The sequence below is a fragment of the Podarcis filfolensis genome (genome assembly GCF_964270895.1).
Source record: "Podarcis filfolensis genome assembly, chromosome: 12".
Taxonomy (NCBI): Eukaryota; Metazoa; Chordata; class Lepidosauria; order Squamata; family Lacertidae; genus Podarcis; species Podarcis filfolensis.
The window spans coordinates 10480936-10500610 of record NC_139614.1 but is presented as its reverse complement, the minus strand read 5'-3'; the positions used below and the strand labels follow the sequence as shown (position 1 = coordinate 10500610).

The 19675-nt window shown below is 41.7% G+C and overlaps 1 protein-coding gene across 9 annotated transcripts in view; it reads right to left on the bottom strand.

Moving 5' to 3' along the window:
- Positions 1-153: 153 nt before the first annotated feature.
- MYRIP (myosin VIIA and Rab interacting protein) overlaps positions 154-19675 on the bottom strand; it is a 260265-nt gene continuing 240743 nt past the window's right edge. For 4 of the 9 annotated variants that reach the window (XM_083577732.1, XM_083577735.1, XM_083577734.1 and 1 more), the window contains exons 12-18: positions 19385-19447; positions 11436-11630; positions 9156-9317; positions 8641-8745; positions 8251-8311; positions 5148-5269; positions 154-3763 (exon numbers count right to left, since the gene is read on the bottom strand). In XM_083577732.1, coding sequence (XP_083433858.1) covers positions 3731-3763; positions 5148-5269; positions 8251-8311; positions 8641-8745; positions 9156-9317; positions 11436-11630; positions 19385-19447 — 741 coding nt within the window. In that variant the 3' untranslated portion in view covers positions 154-3730. Of the gene's footprint in view, positions 3764-5147; positions 5748-8250; positions 8312-8640; positions 8746-9155; positions 9318-11435; positions 11631-19384; positions 19448-19675 lie in introns of those variants that run through there. The other 5 variants (XM_083577737.1, XM_083577736.1, XM_083577738.1 and 2 more) reach the window with 3 other exon arrangements.

Here is a 19675-nt window from a genome sequence, read left to right as displayed (position 1 = left end):
CATCTACTACTAGAGCGTATACTGTATTGTAATAGCTGGCCTTAAATCCCATACATACATCTGGTCAGCAATATAGATATATATATACAAATCCAAACATACTGAGTACATTACATGTTTTCTGTATCAATCAGGGCCCCTAAAAACCACGTATTTTTCCGTAAATCATTTGTTTTACTCTCATATCATTTCTCTTCACAATAATTCCTGGCAAAAATGCAGATAACAACAACAAGGCAAGCATTAAGTTCCACTCAGACTGAATCATATTATCTTAACCATTAAAATATTCTTCATTTATATATATATAAAAAATCTAAATATAAATATTGACACTAAGGATTGAACTCACTGGATGACAAAATAATTATTTGTGTGCTATAACATATACATTTTATGGTTTTCTTTAAAACGGTAAATTAAATCTTTGCACATTTGGCACAGGTAAACCTTTGTAAAAATTGAAATGCCATACAGCAGGCAGGGATTTGACTTTTTTTTTTTTTTGCAATGTCTACAAGTACACATTTTTGTCAAAGATGACTGAATAGTTTAACATTTGAACATAGTAGTTGCTTCTCATGCCTCTTATGGAAAACATTCTATTCCAAACTCAGTTTTGTTTTATATCACACCAACAGAACAAAAGTCAAAGAGTTATCTATTAAAATTAGTCATGTTGGATTGAATATTACATACACAATAGTAGCTAATAATATCATTGGACAATTATGTAGACCAGCCATCATTATTGACATTTCGTTAACACACACAGACCTGCAGAAACAAGAATCTAGGAATGTATCTTGGACAAGTACAGAAAGAGTGGTGTGAATGGAAACCGACACAATTGTATTAGACCCCTACTTTAGTTAAGTAGCTTAGTTTATTTGATCATATACTATATGGATGTTTTTTATATACTGCAGAAAAAAACCCTGCCATCTGAATAGTCAAGTTTTAAAAAACTTAGTAAGAATTTCATGCATGTATATAATAGCATCATTTTGTCTGCAGCATTTTAAAAAAGGGAGTGAATGTGGATAGGGATTTTAGATAGGGGCCTAGGAATACACAAACCCAAACGAAAGTAATGAAACTAACATTGTTGCAGGTACGCAATTCCATTGTAGTGCAATCCTAAGCCTGTTTACTCAGCAGTAAGTGACATTAAGCTCAGTAGGATTTACTCCCTGGGATTGCAGCCAGAATCTGTTTTAACCAATCTTCTATTCTTACAATTAAAGAGTGGTAAAGGCATTAAGTCTAGCCTTTTAATGCATGCTTATGAGTGAAGTGGGGGTTCTAATGTGTTAGCATTTGTCGCATAGAACCTGGGTTGCTAGTTGTACGAAGATTATCAGAGAAAGAGCACGAGGCTGCAATCTTGTACACAGTGTCCTGACCACAGTAGGGCTTGCAGCAACAAACATATTTGCTGGTCAGACGCATTCTAATGTGCCCAGTGTTGCTGCCTGGATTTTAGCTCACATACTCAACCAAATCAACTGTTAAAGCCACTAAATGATTCTGGCCCAGCACCAGTCAGCCATAATGAGCACATAGTAAGCAGTACAGACTGATTGATGGACCTCACTTGTCTAGATTGTGGGGGTTGAGAGCCCTGAAACAGAACCATCCATCGAAATTATGACTTTCTGAAAAGGACCAGTGATTCCAAAAGCCCCTTCCGCACACTTTGGTGGGAACAAAGGAATCAATAATAGACTCTCAATCGAGGGACTATCAAAATCTGATCATTAAACTGCAAACACACACTTCTAAAAGTACCTATATATATAGTCCCATATTAGGGTGATCACCTACACTTTATGGCTAGCTCACTTTTGTAACTGAAGGTGAAGCGAATGTGCATTAATCTGAATCTTATATTCTAGGAAAGGCTCTGAAGTTACAGACTCGGAGACCAGTTCTAGCAGTGGAAAGACTAGGACTGATTTCAGCTGCATGTGCCTTTTGTTGAGAATGGGAGAGATTTATAATTCATCCAGGGGGAAGTTCATTTAACAAGCAAATATTGGGTGCTTCGAGATAGGAATTTATTGTGGAATCAGGACTGCTCATGAACACAAGGTTTGCCCAGCATCTGCCTGACACGGTTGTCATCAAAATGCCAGTCCATACCCTTTTCTACACACGCACCCCGATTTCCTTAACATGGAAGGTAAAATACCTCATTGAACATGCACAGCCATTGCTGGTGTGAAAGTTCTTTAGCCCAGTGGTTTGTTAGGTATGAGTTGGTATATTGGTAAACAGCTTCTACCACCACACTCCTACCTCTGAGTGTGCTCCTCACATGAGCACAACCTAGCCATTTCGTTTCTGGTGGTCATGGCCCAAACAATATGAGTGTGCCTGTTTCTGCAGATTGCCACATGCGGAAGGCATGCCCGAATTTCAACAGCCCAGTTTGGAGGAGCTGCTCTCTCAAGATCCTCAAACAGTACATGCAGGGAATTACTGACTCAACACACAATTTTAATACAGAGGTCTTCAGATGAGTATTTCAGTTCTTCGTTGCTGATGTGCTGCTGTTCTTTTAGATGGGGGACTGTTTGTTTATGCCGCTGATGGTTACAGGGGTCTGCAAAGTATTACAGTATTAATTGTTTTGGATACTGCCGCATCCAAATCAAACAGCGGATTGATTTAGCTAAGTATCACTCTTGCAAAAGACCTCAGTATTATTATTATCATTAGTGAAAAAAACAAATGGAAATTTATTCCTGCCCCCCAAGCCCACCCACCCCGAAAAAGAAAGTACAAACCTCTGTTTCCTGTTGTGAATTAAGATAAATAAAGGCTGGTAATAGCACTTCTGGTGATTTCTTTTTTCAATGAATGCACAAAAGTACCTGCACATATGCTTAGAATGGAACTGTAGTGGGGGAGGGAGTTTGATGGCAGGGACATAAAAGGCTCAGCACAGATACATTATTTCAAGCTCTGTGCATGGCTAATAATTGAATAGCAACAGATGTCCATAACTGGGGGGAAATGGAAGCTAATTTGACAATAGTGTGCACATAAAAAACCGAATCTGAGCTACCTTTTAGATTTATAAAGCTCGTATCTGGAAGCACCCATATCTTCCACTTACAACACTCATGGAAGGCAAGCACAGATCACAAACGGAAAAATGCATTCCCTCCCATTTAAGCTCCCCAGTGGCCATCCCTTTCCAGCATTTGCTTTATGATTTACCCAGTTACTTTTGGAGTTCCTCTTATTGCTCAACAATACATACATGACTATGACTGTGTGAACAGTAAGGTCCCAGCAAATCTGGATGACGGGGTGGATGGCTTGAGTGTTTCCTTGATCTACACGTGGGATATTGGCTGACGTTAACGGATGAATTAGGAATACAAAACATACTGTATTTTAAAGACAACGTTTTTTAGAACAGTTGACAATGTGGGGAGGGGGGGAGTGCATCTTAAAACATGGAGCCTTGCTTATATGAAACTCGACGTCCTTTTTGGAGTCTCATGAGAACTTTAAGGCAGAGCTTCCAACAGCAGACCACAATGCTGAAGACTTGAACAGCTTTCTCAGTGAGGTATCCAAGCAAAGCCCTATTACGGAGGCATTGTGGGTTCTTGAGGGTCCATTTTTTTATTGGATGTATACAATGGCTGTTATATAAAGGCACTCAAGTGTGTAGCCTCAGGCAGTGTGTTAATGGCAGTAGAATTATAGAATTCTAGTACATTACAGCAGACCCTATTGTTGGTTCCTAAAAAGGGAAAATACAGAATTAAAGAAACATTAAATTTGATAACGAAATAATATAAATAGACAGCAAAAGTTCTAAAAGGCAATTATTTAACTCATGGGATCAGACTATTTACAGGCTCAATGATCCAAAGTCCACAATGGCGAAAGGGTTATTCCAAAGGTCTCTTGGTCAGTTAGACCTCGCTGTTCTTCCCACAGCTGAAGAAAAATTGTAATTTAGGCTTAACATGTTACTCATTTCTAAAACTCAATTTTGGCATTGAAGTTCGAAAATTTTTAATTTAGAAACTGAGATTTTGAAGTCATTTTATAACCGGGATGATGTATCACAAAAATGATGGCGTTAAAAATACACACGTCACAGCATGAAGTTCCTGCTTCATTCAATACATTTTATTGGTAAAATTTTAGAATTCAAAACTTGCAATGAAGTTTGAATGTTTTGGAGGTTTTTCCTCTTAATATCTGGGTTCTGGGAGAGAAACAGCAAACCCAAGAACCAATGGGATGAGTGAGTTTGGGAGAGGTGGACCTTGGGCTATCTCAGGTCTACGCTGGCCCCCCTCAAGCAACTTATGTTGGAAGGTCGGCTCTGCCCTCGCCGGTCCTGGAAGGAGCCTTTAAAAAAGTCCCATATGCTCAGAGATTTTGCGCCTGTTCATTGGGGGATATAGGAAGCCCAGAGCACTTGTTCTTTAGATGTCCTTTTTATGAAGAGGCACATAGTAAGACCATTGATCCCCTACTGGTGAGGCTCGCTCACCTCCCAGAAAAGCAAAAATTCAACCTTTTCCTGTTAGGCAAAGATCAGAAGATGACCTGGATGGTCGCCTGATTCTGTGTACAGATCTGTAGGTGCAGACCATCTCCCAACTCAAACTAGTGCGTTAAGAAAATCCCCAAACTTGGTTTTATGGGTGACTCTGGGTCAGCTCCCTGCGGAAGTTTATTGTTGTACATTGTTTTTAAATTTATTGTTGTACATTGTTTTAATTGTTTGTTTTCCTTCTGTGACTGTACCCCCAAGTGTGTTTTATAAGCTGGTCTCCAACTGTAATAAATTATCTATCTATCTATCTATGTTGGCATAAGCCCCCAAAGGGGTGTTGTGGAGGGTGAGTAGAGTATTACATCTACTCCAAACTTCTTTTCACTCGGTCACAAGGCCTGGCAACCCAGCAGAAGTTATACTAGCAAATGGGGTGGTGTAAGTCAGACTGTATTTTAAAGGCTTGTTTTCCTCCTGCCAAGCTCGTTCTGGATCAGCTAGCAATAACCTCACTCCTGAACAGAGTTTGGAACTGGGGTAACTTAAACCAGCATCAACTTGTGCCGGCTTCCTATTCTTCAGGTTGCTCTGTAAGCTTCTGCTTAGTCCTTACCTTCTTATCCTTGGCAGTGCTTTTCCTCTCCTTTTTGGTTCTCTGCGTAAGAGATCCTTGGAGTATGAAATTCCTGTTGAAAGTTCTAACGGGTGTAACCGGAGATGCGTCCATGTCTTCACCTGAAAAAAGAGTCGTCACCAGCGTTCTGCATAAATTCAAGAGAATGATGGAGGAGGCAACATGTGTAGCTAAGCTCCTACAAAAGAAGGGGGGCAAGGTTCAAATCTGGCAGGTGCAGTGTGAGCCATTCTCAACCTGGTGGCCTCCAGACTGCAGTGCCTATCAGAGCTCCATCCAGTGGTAGTCAATGATGATGGATGGTGGGAGTTGTAGTCCATCACATCTGGTACGCAGCCATTTGCGAAGGTTGCAGTATGTCTTCCAATCAGGAGACAACACTACCTCTTTCCTGTGGAGTTATCTCTTGCTGAAAGTACACCGCGTAATTTCCCAGGCTTCCCTTTGGCGGTGGTAGAAAGAGACTTTCAACCAAGTATTTCTCAGGCTGTGTACATCTGAAGCACATTCAAAGAAGGTTTTTCCCCTCAAAGAATTCTGAGCACTGTAGTTTGTTACAGGTTGCTAGGAACTGTAACTCTGCAAGGGATAATGTACTGTGCCCAGAATTATTAGAGGAGGGGCAGATATGCTTAGAATGTGCTATACAGTTACAGTGCATAAGCAAATAATTAATACAAATGACATGCTTGTTATATGACCCTCAAGAAGAAATGGCAAAAGATAGTTAATATCAATTTCATTCAGCTTTAATGACAAAAAAGCCCAGAAAAAAATCCTGTCCCAGCTCCACCCAGATATGGGAAAAAATGGGAAGATTAGGGTGGGGAATGTAGCTGGCAACCCACCCTCTCAAAATTGTTTCTAAAATGCTTTTCTAAAATAAAACTGTTCCTGCCAACTTCCATTCATTTGCAGTGCTGTATATTCTCAGATGGAAGGGTCAGTGAATTCCATGAGACACTCCCAGGTAAGTGTACACAGAAAATATTTTAAGGCAGCAATTTTATGATTGTTTGTTTTAATCAGGCTTTGAAATATCCAAAATTTTAACATGTATAATAAACTCATAGTGATGTGAGGTGAGAATACTCTTGAGAATTCTCCAAAGAATATTCTTCACAAACTGTAAATTCTAATGTAAGAACTAGTTTTACAACCCACATTTTAAAGAAATCTAGTACAGTGGTACCTCAGGTTACATACGCTTCAGGTTACATACGCTTCAGATTACACACTCCGCTAACCCAGAAATAGTGCTTCAGGTTAAGAACTTTGCTCCAGGATGAGAACAGAAATCGTGCTCTGGAGGTGCGGCGGCAGCAGGAGGCCCCATTAGCTAAAGTGGTGCTTCAGGTTAAGAACAGTTTCAGGTTAAGTACGGACCTCCGGAACAAATTAAGTACTTAACCTGAGGTATCACTGTAAATAATAAGTCAAGTTATGATACTGGCAGTGTAAGTAATGAATAATTATTTTTTGATCCAGTTACATTAACGGGCATTGTGTCATTCGCCATTGGCAGTTCTGAAATGTGAGCTACAGAAAACATTTTTTTTTAATTTTTAGTTTTAAAAATGCTACTCATTTAATTTGATGAACATTTGTATTTGTATGTATTTCAACTATACGTAATAGCCTTTTTTCTATTTTGGTGTGACCTTATTCTTTGCAATTCTATACCCTTGGCCAGTGTGATTTTTTTAATTTTATTTTTACAAAAATCACGTTTAATGCTTTATACACTTAAAGTACCTAGGCCTATACAATTATGTGTAACAGCATGTGAGGTGGCCTTGATTTAAACAGTTGACGTTTCTATATTTTTATTTAGTGCCAGTTGCTGGTTTTTGCAGTGCCATTTACCAGAGATTGACACACTGAAATATATTATCATATAATGATAATATATTTAATGTTAATGGCTTCTTTATTATATGTATGCATATAGCTTTCTTTATCAATCTGTGTTTTAGTCACCAAAACAGTTATTAAGTGTTAGAACTATTAGAAACACAAGCTAGCCTATTACTGAATTTACTTGTATAAAACCTTAACATGCCAATTGTATTTTTTGACTTGTCCTATATGTACATGTTCTAATGGAAGAATAAAATATGATTTAACTACTGAGTTTCCTTATACCAAACCTTAACATGACAATCACTGGTGTCATCACCTTAGAATGGTTTGGTGCAAAAAATCAACAAATGTGAATTCACTGCATTGCCCCATTGCATAAAAGTATCTGTACAGTTTTTGGTTGCCATCTGAACAAGTTTACCCATGAATAAACATGTATATTAACTAACTATATCATTTTCAATGCATTAAAATAATATCATTTTCAATGCATTAAAATGAATATTCTCCTATTTCAAATGAAAATTCTCTAATATTCACATTAATCGAGAATATTCTTGAGAATATTCTCCAAAAGATTTTTTTCGAGAATTTAACATCACTACTCATAGTATAATTTTCCATTGTTCCTAAATTGGTCATATTGGCTGTTGATGTTGGCACCCATCTTTCTTGAGAGACAATGGAGTGCACCCCTGGGGGTGAAGTCAAACCACTGTGTTAGCAGCACTGATGTGATCTCCCTGGGGCGCCAGCCTGGGGAGAGTGTCTGGAGGTCCTGGGCTGCCCAGGCAAGATCCCCCTCTCAGCCTCACTGATGTGGACCAAAGGAAAGCAGAGCAATGTGTTTGGCACCAGCTTGGCTGCAGGAGTTGCAGGAAGGAGGCATACAAAGGTGCCATCCAACCGTCTTAGGGACTCCACTCTGGATTTGTGTAGGGTTTTGCCTTTTCTTCTCCTGAGGATACCCCACAAGGCAGCAGAGGCTTAGGATCAGAGTTTTCCTTCTCTCAATGGGCTACCTTCCCAGGTTGACAGGCCCCATCTGCCCCTCACTTCCCTCTGACAGCATGTGCAGAAACCGCCTTCTTGACTGTTTGGACCCATTCTTGCTCTTATCCGCCCAATCTGCCAAAGCCTGAGTTCGAGTGCAGGGCAAGTCAATATGTACTACAGAATCAAAATAAGCATACTATTATTTTCCACTGTTTTTCCTTACCTGTCACTGGTGGAGCTGGAAGCTTTCGTCTCTGCTGTCTTGATGTGTCTATCGTGTGCATCTATGGGATGAAAAATGCCCCACAGTTTATTAGTAAATAATTAGCACATAACAGGGAACCAATACTGGCTCCAGTCCAACTCTGGCTACATACAGCTGGTCAAATGCAAAGGCTAGTGGTCTGGACCACAGTGGACCAGGGACATCCATCCCCACCTGCCTTACAGACACATGGCCAGCTTAATGAGGACTAGGTGAGCATTATGCTGCAGATGTTGACACACATTTCAGTGGGCATCTATACCAGCTTTGGCCATACAGATGTGTGTCTGCTTCACTACACAGGTCTGGTTGGATCGGTGGGGTGGCTGCTGGTTTAATTTTTCTCACCTGGTTTGTTTGCTGTTGGTCACGTTTCCTTGTCAGATGAACACAAGGAGCTACATTCAAGCCTGCCACTGTTAGTGCTGAAATTCTGCTCTCTATATCTGAAATCTTTAAAAGAAACATTCAAACAATAATTCAAATCAGCAATGAAAACAGATGAAAACACATATCCGGGTAGACTTGTTCAAACAGAAATGTTTTTAGTAGGAAGGTGCCTGCCTGGTGTCAAAAAGCAGGGAGTCCCATGCTGCCACACTAAAGGATTGATTTCTTACAAATACGGAATGAGTATTATGCAACATTTGAAGCAATACCAGTTCCACAGACTGAAACGGTCAAGCGGGAATGTATGGGGAAAGAAGATCTTGCAGGCAAAATGCTTGCAAGTTGCTAAGGGCTTTATATACAGAATTGTGATGAATGTAGCTGAGTCCATCTCACGGGTGGTTGTTTAACACAATGAAAGAATACGAAATTATCTGGCAGATACGAACAGGGGAGCTAGCTGTTCATCTCACCTGAAGTTCTGCATGATGAACCTGTGCTGCTGCTGTTGCCACTTGGTCTTCCAGGTCAGCCAACTCTGATTCTGAACTAATGCTGTTAATTCTGCGTGCTGCATCCTCAAGGTCATTCAGCTGACTCTCCAAGCCATACACACTGCCGGCTGTTAGGTAGACCTAAGCAGTACATGTGCCAGAATCCAGTTAGGTAAGTCTACAGCTTTGGGGCCTCTTTACGTACTAGGGCCTGAGGTTCCTACTGCCACCCCACTGACCAACACAGCATTAATCATTCATTCATTCCACATTTTAATGCATTTCCCCATCACATTTGGAAGTGCAAAAGGCAGTTTCTTTTTTTCTTTTGTTTAAAGTGGATTTGTTGTGCTAGGGCACGCTTTAAGCCACTTTAATTAATCAAACCTAAATTTCCTCCCATCTGCAAAACACTGACAGTCTGGCAGAGGTGCTTTAGAGACAAATGCGTAAGTAGAAACATTGCAATTTGGGGTGCCAGTGTCTGCAAAACATTGCTTTGGCCAAAGAACATACTGCACAAGCAAGAGGCACTTTTGCTCATGCAGGTGGGGAAAGGGAGAAGTCATTTTCCTCTCCTGCAATACCAAAAGTGGTTCCAGAGCCAGTATTTCAGGGGAATACAAGAGGACTATTGATGTGGGGGGGGGCCGCAATTGTGAGTCGCGCCCCCCCCCCAAGAAGCAGGTGTGCTCCTCACTTGCACAGTGGGATATTTGGATCCAAGCTCATGACTCCAAATTTGTTTACATTCATGTAACTACAGTGGTGAGTCTGTGTGTGATCATGAGACCATCTTCAACATGACAAGTCTCAGCTCAAAGGATAAAGGTAAAGGTAAAGGGACCCCTGACCATTAGGTCCAGTCGTGGCACTGCGGTTGCGGCACTCATCTTGCTTTATTGGCCGAGGGAGCTGGCGTACAGCTTCCGGGTCATGTGGCCAGCATGACTAAGCCACCTCTAGCGAACCAGAGCAGCGCATGGAAACGCCGTTTACCTTCCCGCCGGAGCGGTACCTATTTATCTACTTGCACTTTGACGTGCTTTCGAACTGCTAGGTTGGCAGGAGGTTGGCAAGGATACAGCCCTTTAAAAAATGCTCCCCCCCCCAGTGATTTTACATTCATTTTGTCCCCAGAGGAGCTTAAGACAGAAATGGATGAATAAAAGATGAACATTTCGATTTAACAAACAATATGCTTGGATTGATTTCGGAATATTAATGAGGACTAGTGAAAATTCACAGACGTGCTCTGTTTGTAAGTTAACCTTAGAGAGCGTACGAGTGTGCTTGATTTTCTTCGCTAATCTACTTGTTCTGTGCTTTGGTTGGAGACCTCATTCATCTCTCCGACTATGGAAAATGCCCCAACAGCTCATCCAAACCTGACTTCAACTTTACTACTACTACTGCATAAATGTGTTTTCCTGAATCAGAGATAAGTAAACATGAAAGAAGTGATTCACACAGAGGGACAGATATTATTATTATTATTATTATTATTATGCTGCCTTATACCCGCAACTCTGTCCCTGTTGCTCTGTGTCTGTTGCTATCCCATTCTTATATCTCCTTTGCCTTTGTCAGACACATCTGCTGCAAATAGCAACACCCTAGTGGTCCCGGGCCCTAAGGAAGTTAGATCAACCAGAGCCAGGGCCTTTTCAACACTGGCTCCGGCCTGGTGGAACGCTCTGCCTCATGAGACCAGGGCCCTGCGGGATCTGATTTCTTTCCGCAGGGCCTGTAAGACAAAGAGTTGTTCCGCCTGGCCTTTGGCTTGGAGCCAATTTGATTCCCTCTCCCTCTTCCTTTTTCCTTTTTCCTTTCTTCTCCTGTGATGAGGCTGCATTTTAATATTTTAATGTTTTGATATTTTAATTGTTGTATTTTAATATTGTTTTTAAGTTGTATTCATTCAACTTGTTTTTATTATTGCCTGTTAGCCGCCCTGAGCCCAGCCTTGGCTGGGGAGGGCGGGGTATAAATAAAAATTATTATTATTATTATTATTATTATTATGCCAGGTGCATTTTAGAACCCTGATTCTAAATCTCACAGGGATAACAATAAGAATGGGGGGCTTTGCTCTGATTCAGAATACCTAAACAGGGCTTTTGTCTTTTAGTTTGCTTGGGTTTTTGGTATACACAATTGCCATTCAAAACCAGCGGCTCTCTTTTCCCACAAGAGTAATCTAAGCAGGACTACCCATAGCACACACAGATATAACATGAAGTCTTCTGCCACTCTTACATTTTCTTCCAGTGTGGTGAGCTGCTCATCAAGTCTGATAGGGTCTGCACCCAGGGGGAACTCTCCTTTGCCTTTGTCAGACACATCTGCTGCAAAATCACAAGGACCTGTAGATTCTGCTATGAGCTCCTCTGTTGCATTGATGACTTTTAGGACCTCAGTAGATATGTTGCAGAGAGACACTGCAGAATATTTCTGTTGTAAAACAGGAAAGTTTCTTGTTAGAAGGAAGAGGCAAATGTAGTGAAATTTTTTTCCTTCATGAATACACAAATGCTCCCGCTTTCCTTTTTTTATAAGCTCCCATTTAGCCACATAATCTGCTTACAGCAGGTAAACCTTAATAATAATAATAATAAATAATTTCTCAACCTGCACTTTGCCTAGCTAAACAAAAAACTGTTTGGGTCTCTTGCTCTTTCAAGTCACCCTCTATCTACATAATGAAGCTGAATGTTGCAGAGATTTTTCCAAAAAAGCAGATTACGACTAAAGATAATGGGCTTATGAATCAAAAAGGTAAAGGTAAAAGGACCCCTGACCATTAGGTCCAGTCGTGACCGACTCTGGGGTTGCGGCGCTCATCTCGTTTTACTGGCCGAGGGAGCCGGCGTACAGCTTCCGGGTCATATGGCCAGCATGACTAAGACGCTTCTAGCGAACCAGAGCAGCACACGGAAACGCCGTTTACCTTCCTGCTGGAGCGGTACCTATTTATCTACTTGCACTTTGACGTGCTTTTGAACTGCTAGGTTGGCAGGAGCAGGGACCGAGCAACGGGAGCTCACCCTGTTGCGGGGATTCGAACTGCCGACCTTCTGATCGGCAAGTCCTAGCCTCTGTGGTGGTTTAACCCACAGCGCCACCCGCGTCCCACATGTGAAATTGACTGAAATAGAATAATCTATCTATTCTGAATCATACCCACCATCTCCCTAGTCTTGGAGTTGATTGGGGTTTGAAGAATAGACAGGGAGATTGGCAAAGCCATGGTGAAATCTACTCTCACCAGTGATCTGTATCTCCCATCAGTCCAGTTGGTATAAAACACCAAATCCAGGTCATGGTCTACAATGCGCTTTTGAACATGTTGCCATTCTCCTTATCTACTCATGCATGAGCTTCATAGTTTATACAGTGGTACCTCGGGTTAAGTACTTAATTCGTTCCGGAGGTCTGTAGTTAACCTGAAACTGTTCTTAACCTGAAGCACCACTTTAGCTAATGGGGCCTCCTGCTGCCGCCGTGCCGCCAGAGCACAATTTCTGTTCTCATCCTGAAGCAAAGTTCTTAACCTGAAGCACTATTTCTGGGTTAGCGGAGTCTGTAACCTGAAGCATATGTAACCCAAGGCACCACTGTACTGGCAATGTTATTCAGCACTCACAAACAAAAATCTGATGTAAATAATAATAAAAACCAATAGTTTCAAGAATGGTTTATTCTTTTACAACGAATCAGATCCCATTGTATTTTGAGCTGCACAGGGAACGAGTTGGCTCTCCTGCAAGAGAACTGACATGACAGAATGTTTGCTTATTGTCGAGGACAACAATAAGTAAGCCTTTTGTCATGTCGCCTGAGACAGTCGGCTTCAAGTTTGGTTATTTGCAGACTATAACAGGGTACAGATAAGAGGAAGCTCTGCTGGCTCTGACCATGCTGTAATTGCTTTCCTAGCAGGTTATGGTTTCCTATGCACAGAACAAGCAGTGTTGTACATTAGATATTTGGGAAGTAGACATAATTCCGTGGTACTGCATTTGCTGCGTCCACAGAGGGCTTCCGGTTTCATCTCAGAAGATGTGTAGGTAGCAGGTCTAGAAAAGATCTCAGTTCGATATCTTGGACAGCTCCTGCCATTCAGAGTAATTAGCCCTGGCAAGATAGGCCAGTGATCGGACTCAGTGCAAGGCAGAGTTGTACGTTCACATTCTTCACATGCCAGTTCGTCAGTAAGATGTTTACTGAATAAATGCTCTTTCAATGCCTTCATACATTGATCTTCCAACATATGGTTGAAGCCCCGTGATTAAAGAGACACTCAGGCAGCAGGTTAGATAGAATCAGGTCTTTGGCCTGTCTGGCAAGAATAACAGCGATAATTAAAGCAGCCAAATGTTTCCTGTCTTCACAGACTGGGAGATACTTGAATCATGAAGAGCTGCTCAACCTCTCATGATGTTTCCAAGTTTCCCATTTACTCTTGCAGGTGCCAATTAGTTTGAAGGAAATCAATAATATTTAGGGAGAAATCAATGCTGTAGAGGGGTTATTTTAGGTATTTTGCTTTCACTGGCCTCTTTTCCATGCCCCATTATTCCATTAATTATATATTTTTTTTATTAAAAAAAAAAAAGCTGCCAGAGCTATTACATTTTCTTCAAAGTATCTACATATTGACAAATGTTTCAGTCTTCAAAGAAATGTGCCTGGAGTTCTTCCTTCTTCATAATCCAGACAGCACTTGAAAAATATTTATTAAGTCTTAGATCTTTATGTCTTGCTGCAATCCTTTATAAACAGGTCACAAATGATGCGAAACATTCAGAGCTTATGCACACAACCCGAATATCACCAGTTGTTACATGGAGTAGTAGTAGTGATGATGGTTTTATTTTATTGACTGTGTAAACACTTCCAAAAATATGTACAATCGTACCTTGGTTTTCAAACAGAATGCGTTCCAGAAGTCCGTTCGACTTCCGAAACGTTCAGAAACCAAGGCGCGGCTTCCGATTGGCTGCAGGAGCGTCCTGACAGTAAGAGCTGTTCGACAGTGGAATTTGCTGCCAAGGAGTGTGGTGGAGTCTCCTTCTTTGGAGGTCTTTAAGCAGAGGCTTGACAACCATATGTCAGGAGTGTTCTGATGGTGTTTCCTGCTTGGCAGGGGGTTGGACTCGATGGCCCTTGTGGTCTCTTCCAACTCTATGATTCTATGATTCTATGATTCTACAGCCAATCGGAAACGGTGGAAGCCATGCCGGACGTTCGGCTTCTGAAGCAAAGTTCGCAAACCGGAACACCTACTTCTGGGTTTGTGATGTTTGAGTTCCGAGTTGCTCGTGAACTAAGCACTTCAAATACCAAAGTACGACTGTACCAGTGCCTGACTCAAGAAAAAAGATGACTATCACAGGCATCCCACAATGGATCATTGGTCAGTGGCAAAACTTCAATGGCAACTACCGACATGGATGCTCTCATTCCTTAACCAGAAATATTACATTTGATTTCCCATGAATTACTACTGCTTCCTATCATGAGAACACCAGTTGCGGCAAGTATTAGAACTACTGTAAAAAGAATCCATTGCATTAAAGTGGATTAGAAGAGACGCATTAGTGAGGGTTATCCAGAAGAACAGCTCTATCTGATAGACCTATTTTGGAAGCAGTGACACAAACTCTCTCTCCCCCCCTCCCCCCACCCCCTGTGCAGAAAGCAGGGATAAAGGGAATAAGAGAAATAATTGGGCACATGGCCATAAGAACCAAGAACCACAAACCACCATTTCTCCAAGCTGTGGCGCTTTTACAAACAGATCTCTGTGCTATCATATCTCTGAGTTGCTGTTTTAAATCATGGCCTATATTCAGCCTCTAACTGCCCAGTCTATAATTTCAATCACCTGGATGATTTGACTCACCAGGAGAAAGTGGGTTTTTGAAGGTAATGGAAGAACCCTGAATCAGGAGGCTGGCTCTGATTTTCCTACTATAAATAAAGTAGGTCTAGCCATCAGAATAATGTTGAAATGTTTAGGTGGAATAGGCGTTCCCTTATAGTCATAAGAATGTGCAGAGAAAGGTCAAGTAAACAGGTGGACAACTGGTACTGTGGGGAAAGCCCTTTCGACTGGCATTTACTGTATCTGACTCTTCATATTGCTGAAAACTCATCCTTACCTACAATAGGCAATTCTCAAAGATAGCTGTCACATCTGCTCTGTTTCTCAGCTAAGCAACTATTAGGGAAGTGACAGACATTTAGGCAATCTGTAACTGCAACAGCACAGCTAAAGAGTACCGAAATCCAAAATATTAGCTAAAGCTTCTGCATCAGCTGTACCAGCATTAACTGTAAGCAAATGGCAATTGCTAACATTTAACTGCAGTAGCATAGCATAGGTTGCCAGTGTCCGGGGCAAGGCAAGTATTCTTGGCATCGCCCACTGATAGGCTGGAACGAAGAGCCAATAGCTCGGCAACCTATCCAAGTGGCAGCTGTGGCACCCTGTGAGCATCAAGCACGGTGGAACGCAGGACGGGGGATTGGTTGGCAGCAGGTATCTTTCTAAAACCCATGCAGAGGGCGTCCTAGCAACTGGCTGTCATTGCAGAGATAGGAACATGGGAATGTGTCTTTGCATCATTGGTCTATTTAGCTCAGTATTGTCAACATTGACTGGAAGGCTATCCAGGGTTTCAGGCAGGGGATTTTCCAGCCCCTCCTGGAAAAGTTAGGGATTGAACCTATAACCTTCTCTTTTCCATTGAGCTAGACCCTTCCCCCCTCTGGAACTAGCTTTGACTCAGAGACCTTCAGCGACTGTTGATGACCTGCCAGTAGGGATGGAGGAGACATTTTGAAGTGAACTAACCTAATTTGCTGATCACAGACAATTTAAATGATGGGTTTTTTAATGCTTAAAAGGGACTGGCCCTATGATTGAGAAACTGACCTGGGGAAGGCAGAAACCGATTCATTTGTTCCTACCTACTGGTAATTCCATTAATGACAAAGAGGCTGCTCATGAATACAGGAATGTAGCAAATAGCATTAGGCTGAGATCTTTCCCATACATCCTTTCCCCCCGTCTGTTCTTGTTACTTGCCAGCTGAAAGGTTAATGGTGCCAATTTGAACCCTGAGATCCCTTAAAATTGGTTCCACTGAAACTACGGGGTGATAACATTTGTGAATGGAAACCAGTAAATTCAGGAGGAGATCCAGCAAAGAATGGGACAGCAGTAGAGTATGAGAGGTAGTTTCAGGGAAAACCAGCACTTTTGCTTTCTGTACTACAGAAAGTTCTTGTTAACTTCCTCATTTATATAGTTACCAATATTTAAGTGGTTGTGGTACTGGTATATTGTATTTGCATGCCTGATATTGAAGTTCCATCATACATTATTGCACTGGAACCTGATTTTAAAGGGTATTTGAACTCTATGAATATTTCCATGCTCCACTCCAAATATCCCACTTTTAAGCAGGTTTTTTTTGTTTTTGTTTTGTTTTTAGATGAGGCTCAAAAAGGGAACAAGAGGAAGAGGATCTTTGTTGCCAAAGCAGTTGGGCTGCTGTTCTTGAGCTCCAATTAGGATGCAGTTGTATCAGAATGTCGGTAGGGCTGTGCATTTTTATGTGACTCTCATTGAAAACCAATTCAATGTGAGTAAGCAGCATCTGCATTCAGATGTGCACTATTTTGTACTCACATCCAGGATGCCCCCTCTCTAGACACACTGCACTGCTAAGCAAAGGTCTCATGGCAATATAGTGGGCACCCCAGTATGGCGGCCTCAACACCCTACCCTCCTGAAAACTGATGGCCTCTCTCCCCTCCTTAAACCAATTTAAACTAAGGACAGACTTTTGGTTTTCTTTGCACCTGTCAGTGATGCTGTCACTTTTAAGTCTGATTGATTTCAATGGGAGAGATTTCAATGCGCTTAAATTTAACCCATTTAAATAAACTGGACAGAAAAGTGCTTAACTTTGACTGGGCCATTACTCCTAAAGTTTTGGTCATAGCTGAGTGCGATAGTAGGAACCTTGGACTCTGAATTCAACGGTGATTTATGCAGTGACTTACGCTATCTCTGAGGAAACATCAAATCAACATGAGGCACACAGAATGAGTGCATAAAAATCTTTTCCATCTCTAATGGTTCTTGGCAGTATTGACCACATCCTTAAATCACCATGCACACATTACAAGCTCCATTATTGAGGTGCTTTATCATGTTCACAGCAGTGTGGCTGTTCTTCAGTCAATATCTGTTGTCTTCATCTAAGGGGTGGTAACAGGTTGTACATTGATTCATCATTCTTGGAATTACGCAATTCACTTCAGACTTCACAAAAATATTGGGGGGGGGATTGAAATGTACTTCATACCATGCCTTTGACTCTCTTTCATTCCTTCAATTTGCATTCCTTTTAAGTCTCACAGTAAAAATGTCTGTGCCAACTAGTTTCTTAGAACTAATAGCAAACTTTCTGAGTGCTGAGCCCAATACTCTGGGGCATTTTTTCAGCCGGAACTCACTAGACCCCTGTTCTGGCACCTCTCAGGTGGGTGCCATTGCCATTCTAAGAGAACAAAGGTGGTGTTTAAGGAGGTATTTTCTAGAAAAATAGCACTGATTATACTGCCAAAATTGTACCATCTAAACACAACAAGGAGGCATCAACAGGCTTTAAGGAACCCCAAATAGTCTGCCCTTGGATAAAGCAACCTCCTACATCTATATTGTTGTATTTCTAAGCAGTTTTCTCTACATTTCTGACTGCAAGGCACAATTTTTCCAAATTAAAATTGGAGTCACACTTCTCTTCTCCAGCCAGAAATATATATATTATTTTTACTATGTAGTAGCAAGAATAAGTGCCCCCAGAAGAGTCCAGCCTTGTCACTGTCACTGTCTTAGGTCAGAAGTCAGGCTGACCTAAGACATTTAGCTGCAAGCAAAGGACAAGTTGGCATTCCAGTATATTTGGGAAGGGGGAGAATAATAATAATAATAGTTATTATTATTATTATAAAATAATAAAATAATAATAATAGTAATTCTATTATTTATACCCCGCCCACCTGGCTGGGTTTCCCCAGCCACTCTGGGTGGTTTACAGCATATCTAAAAACATAAAACATCAAGCATTAAAAACCTCCCGATACAGGGCTGCCTTCAGATGTCTTCTAAAATTTGTGTAATTCTTTATCTCCTTGACATCTAAAGGGAGGGCGTTCCACAGGGAGGGTGCCACTGCTGAGAAGGCTCTCTGCTTGGTTCCCTGTAACTTCACTTCTCGCAGTGAAGGAACCAGCAGAAGACCCTCAAAGGGAGGACCTCAGTGTCTGGGCTGAGCAATAGGGGTGGAGACGCTCCTTCAGGTGTACTGGGCCGAGGCCATTTAGGGCTTTAAAGGTCAGCACCAACACTTTGAATTGTGCTCAGAAACATACTGGGAGCCAGTGACGATCATTTAGGACTGGTGTTATATGGTCCCAGCAGCCACTCCCAGTCACCAGTCTAGCTGCCGCATTCTGGATTAGTTGTAGCCCCGCGTAGAGCACATTGCAGTAGTCCAAGCGGAAGATAACTAGAGCATGCACCACTCTGGTGAAACAGTCCGCAGGCAGGTAGGGTCTCAGCCTGCATACCAGATGGAGCTGGTAGACAGCTGCCCTGGACACAGAATTGACCTGCGCCTCCATGGACAGCTATGAGTCCAAAAAGACTCCCAGGTTACGCACCTGGTCTTTCAGGGGCAAGGTTACCCCATTCAGGACCAGGGAGTCCCCCACACCCACACACACCCTGTCCCTCCCCGCCAAACAGTACTTCTGTCTTGTCAGGATTCAACCTCAATCTGTTAGCCACCATCCATCCACCAACTGGCCCAAGACACTCACACAGGACCTTGACTGCCCTCAAGCCCAGAAGTCTGGCTCATGTTTTATGATTAGGAAAAATGAACAGGTTGACTATCAGCAGCATACAAAGCAAAAGTTTGACTACTTTGTTATTGTTTTCTTTTGCTACAATAGGTTTTATCTGAATGGTGAGCAGAACAGTTAAGAAGCAACTTAGAAATGCATTATTAGAATTGCTTTTTATCATATTCAAACTCTGCAAACCTCAGAATACGAGTAAATGCATGGAAGAGTGATTATTTCAGATGATGCTCACTAGCACACATAAAATCGTCCAGTCTCACCTGCTGAAGTGCTGAGGTTAAAAACTGGAGTTTAAGATGGAGATCAAAAGCCTTTTGTTTTTCCTAGGTAGTTGGAAAGCAGTTTAGAAAAGAAGAGGAGAGAGGAATTAGATAGTGATAGACACAATTCACTGGGCAAGAGCTATGGAGTGAAGGGAAGACAGAATAAAAAGATTTTAAAAATGTGTACTAGTTTGAACCTACCATTAAAGGTTATTATCCTGCCCTCAGCTGAACATGGTTTGCATACCCAGAAGGGAAATGGGAGCTGTTCCACCATGGAGCTATCCC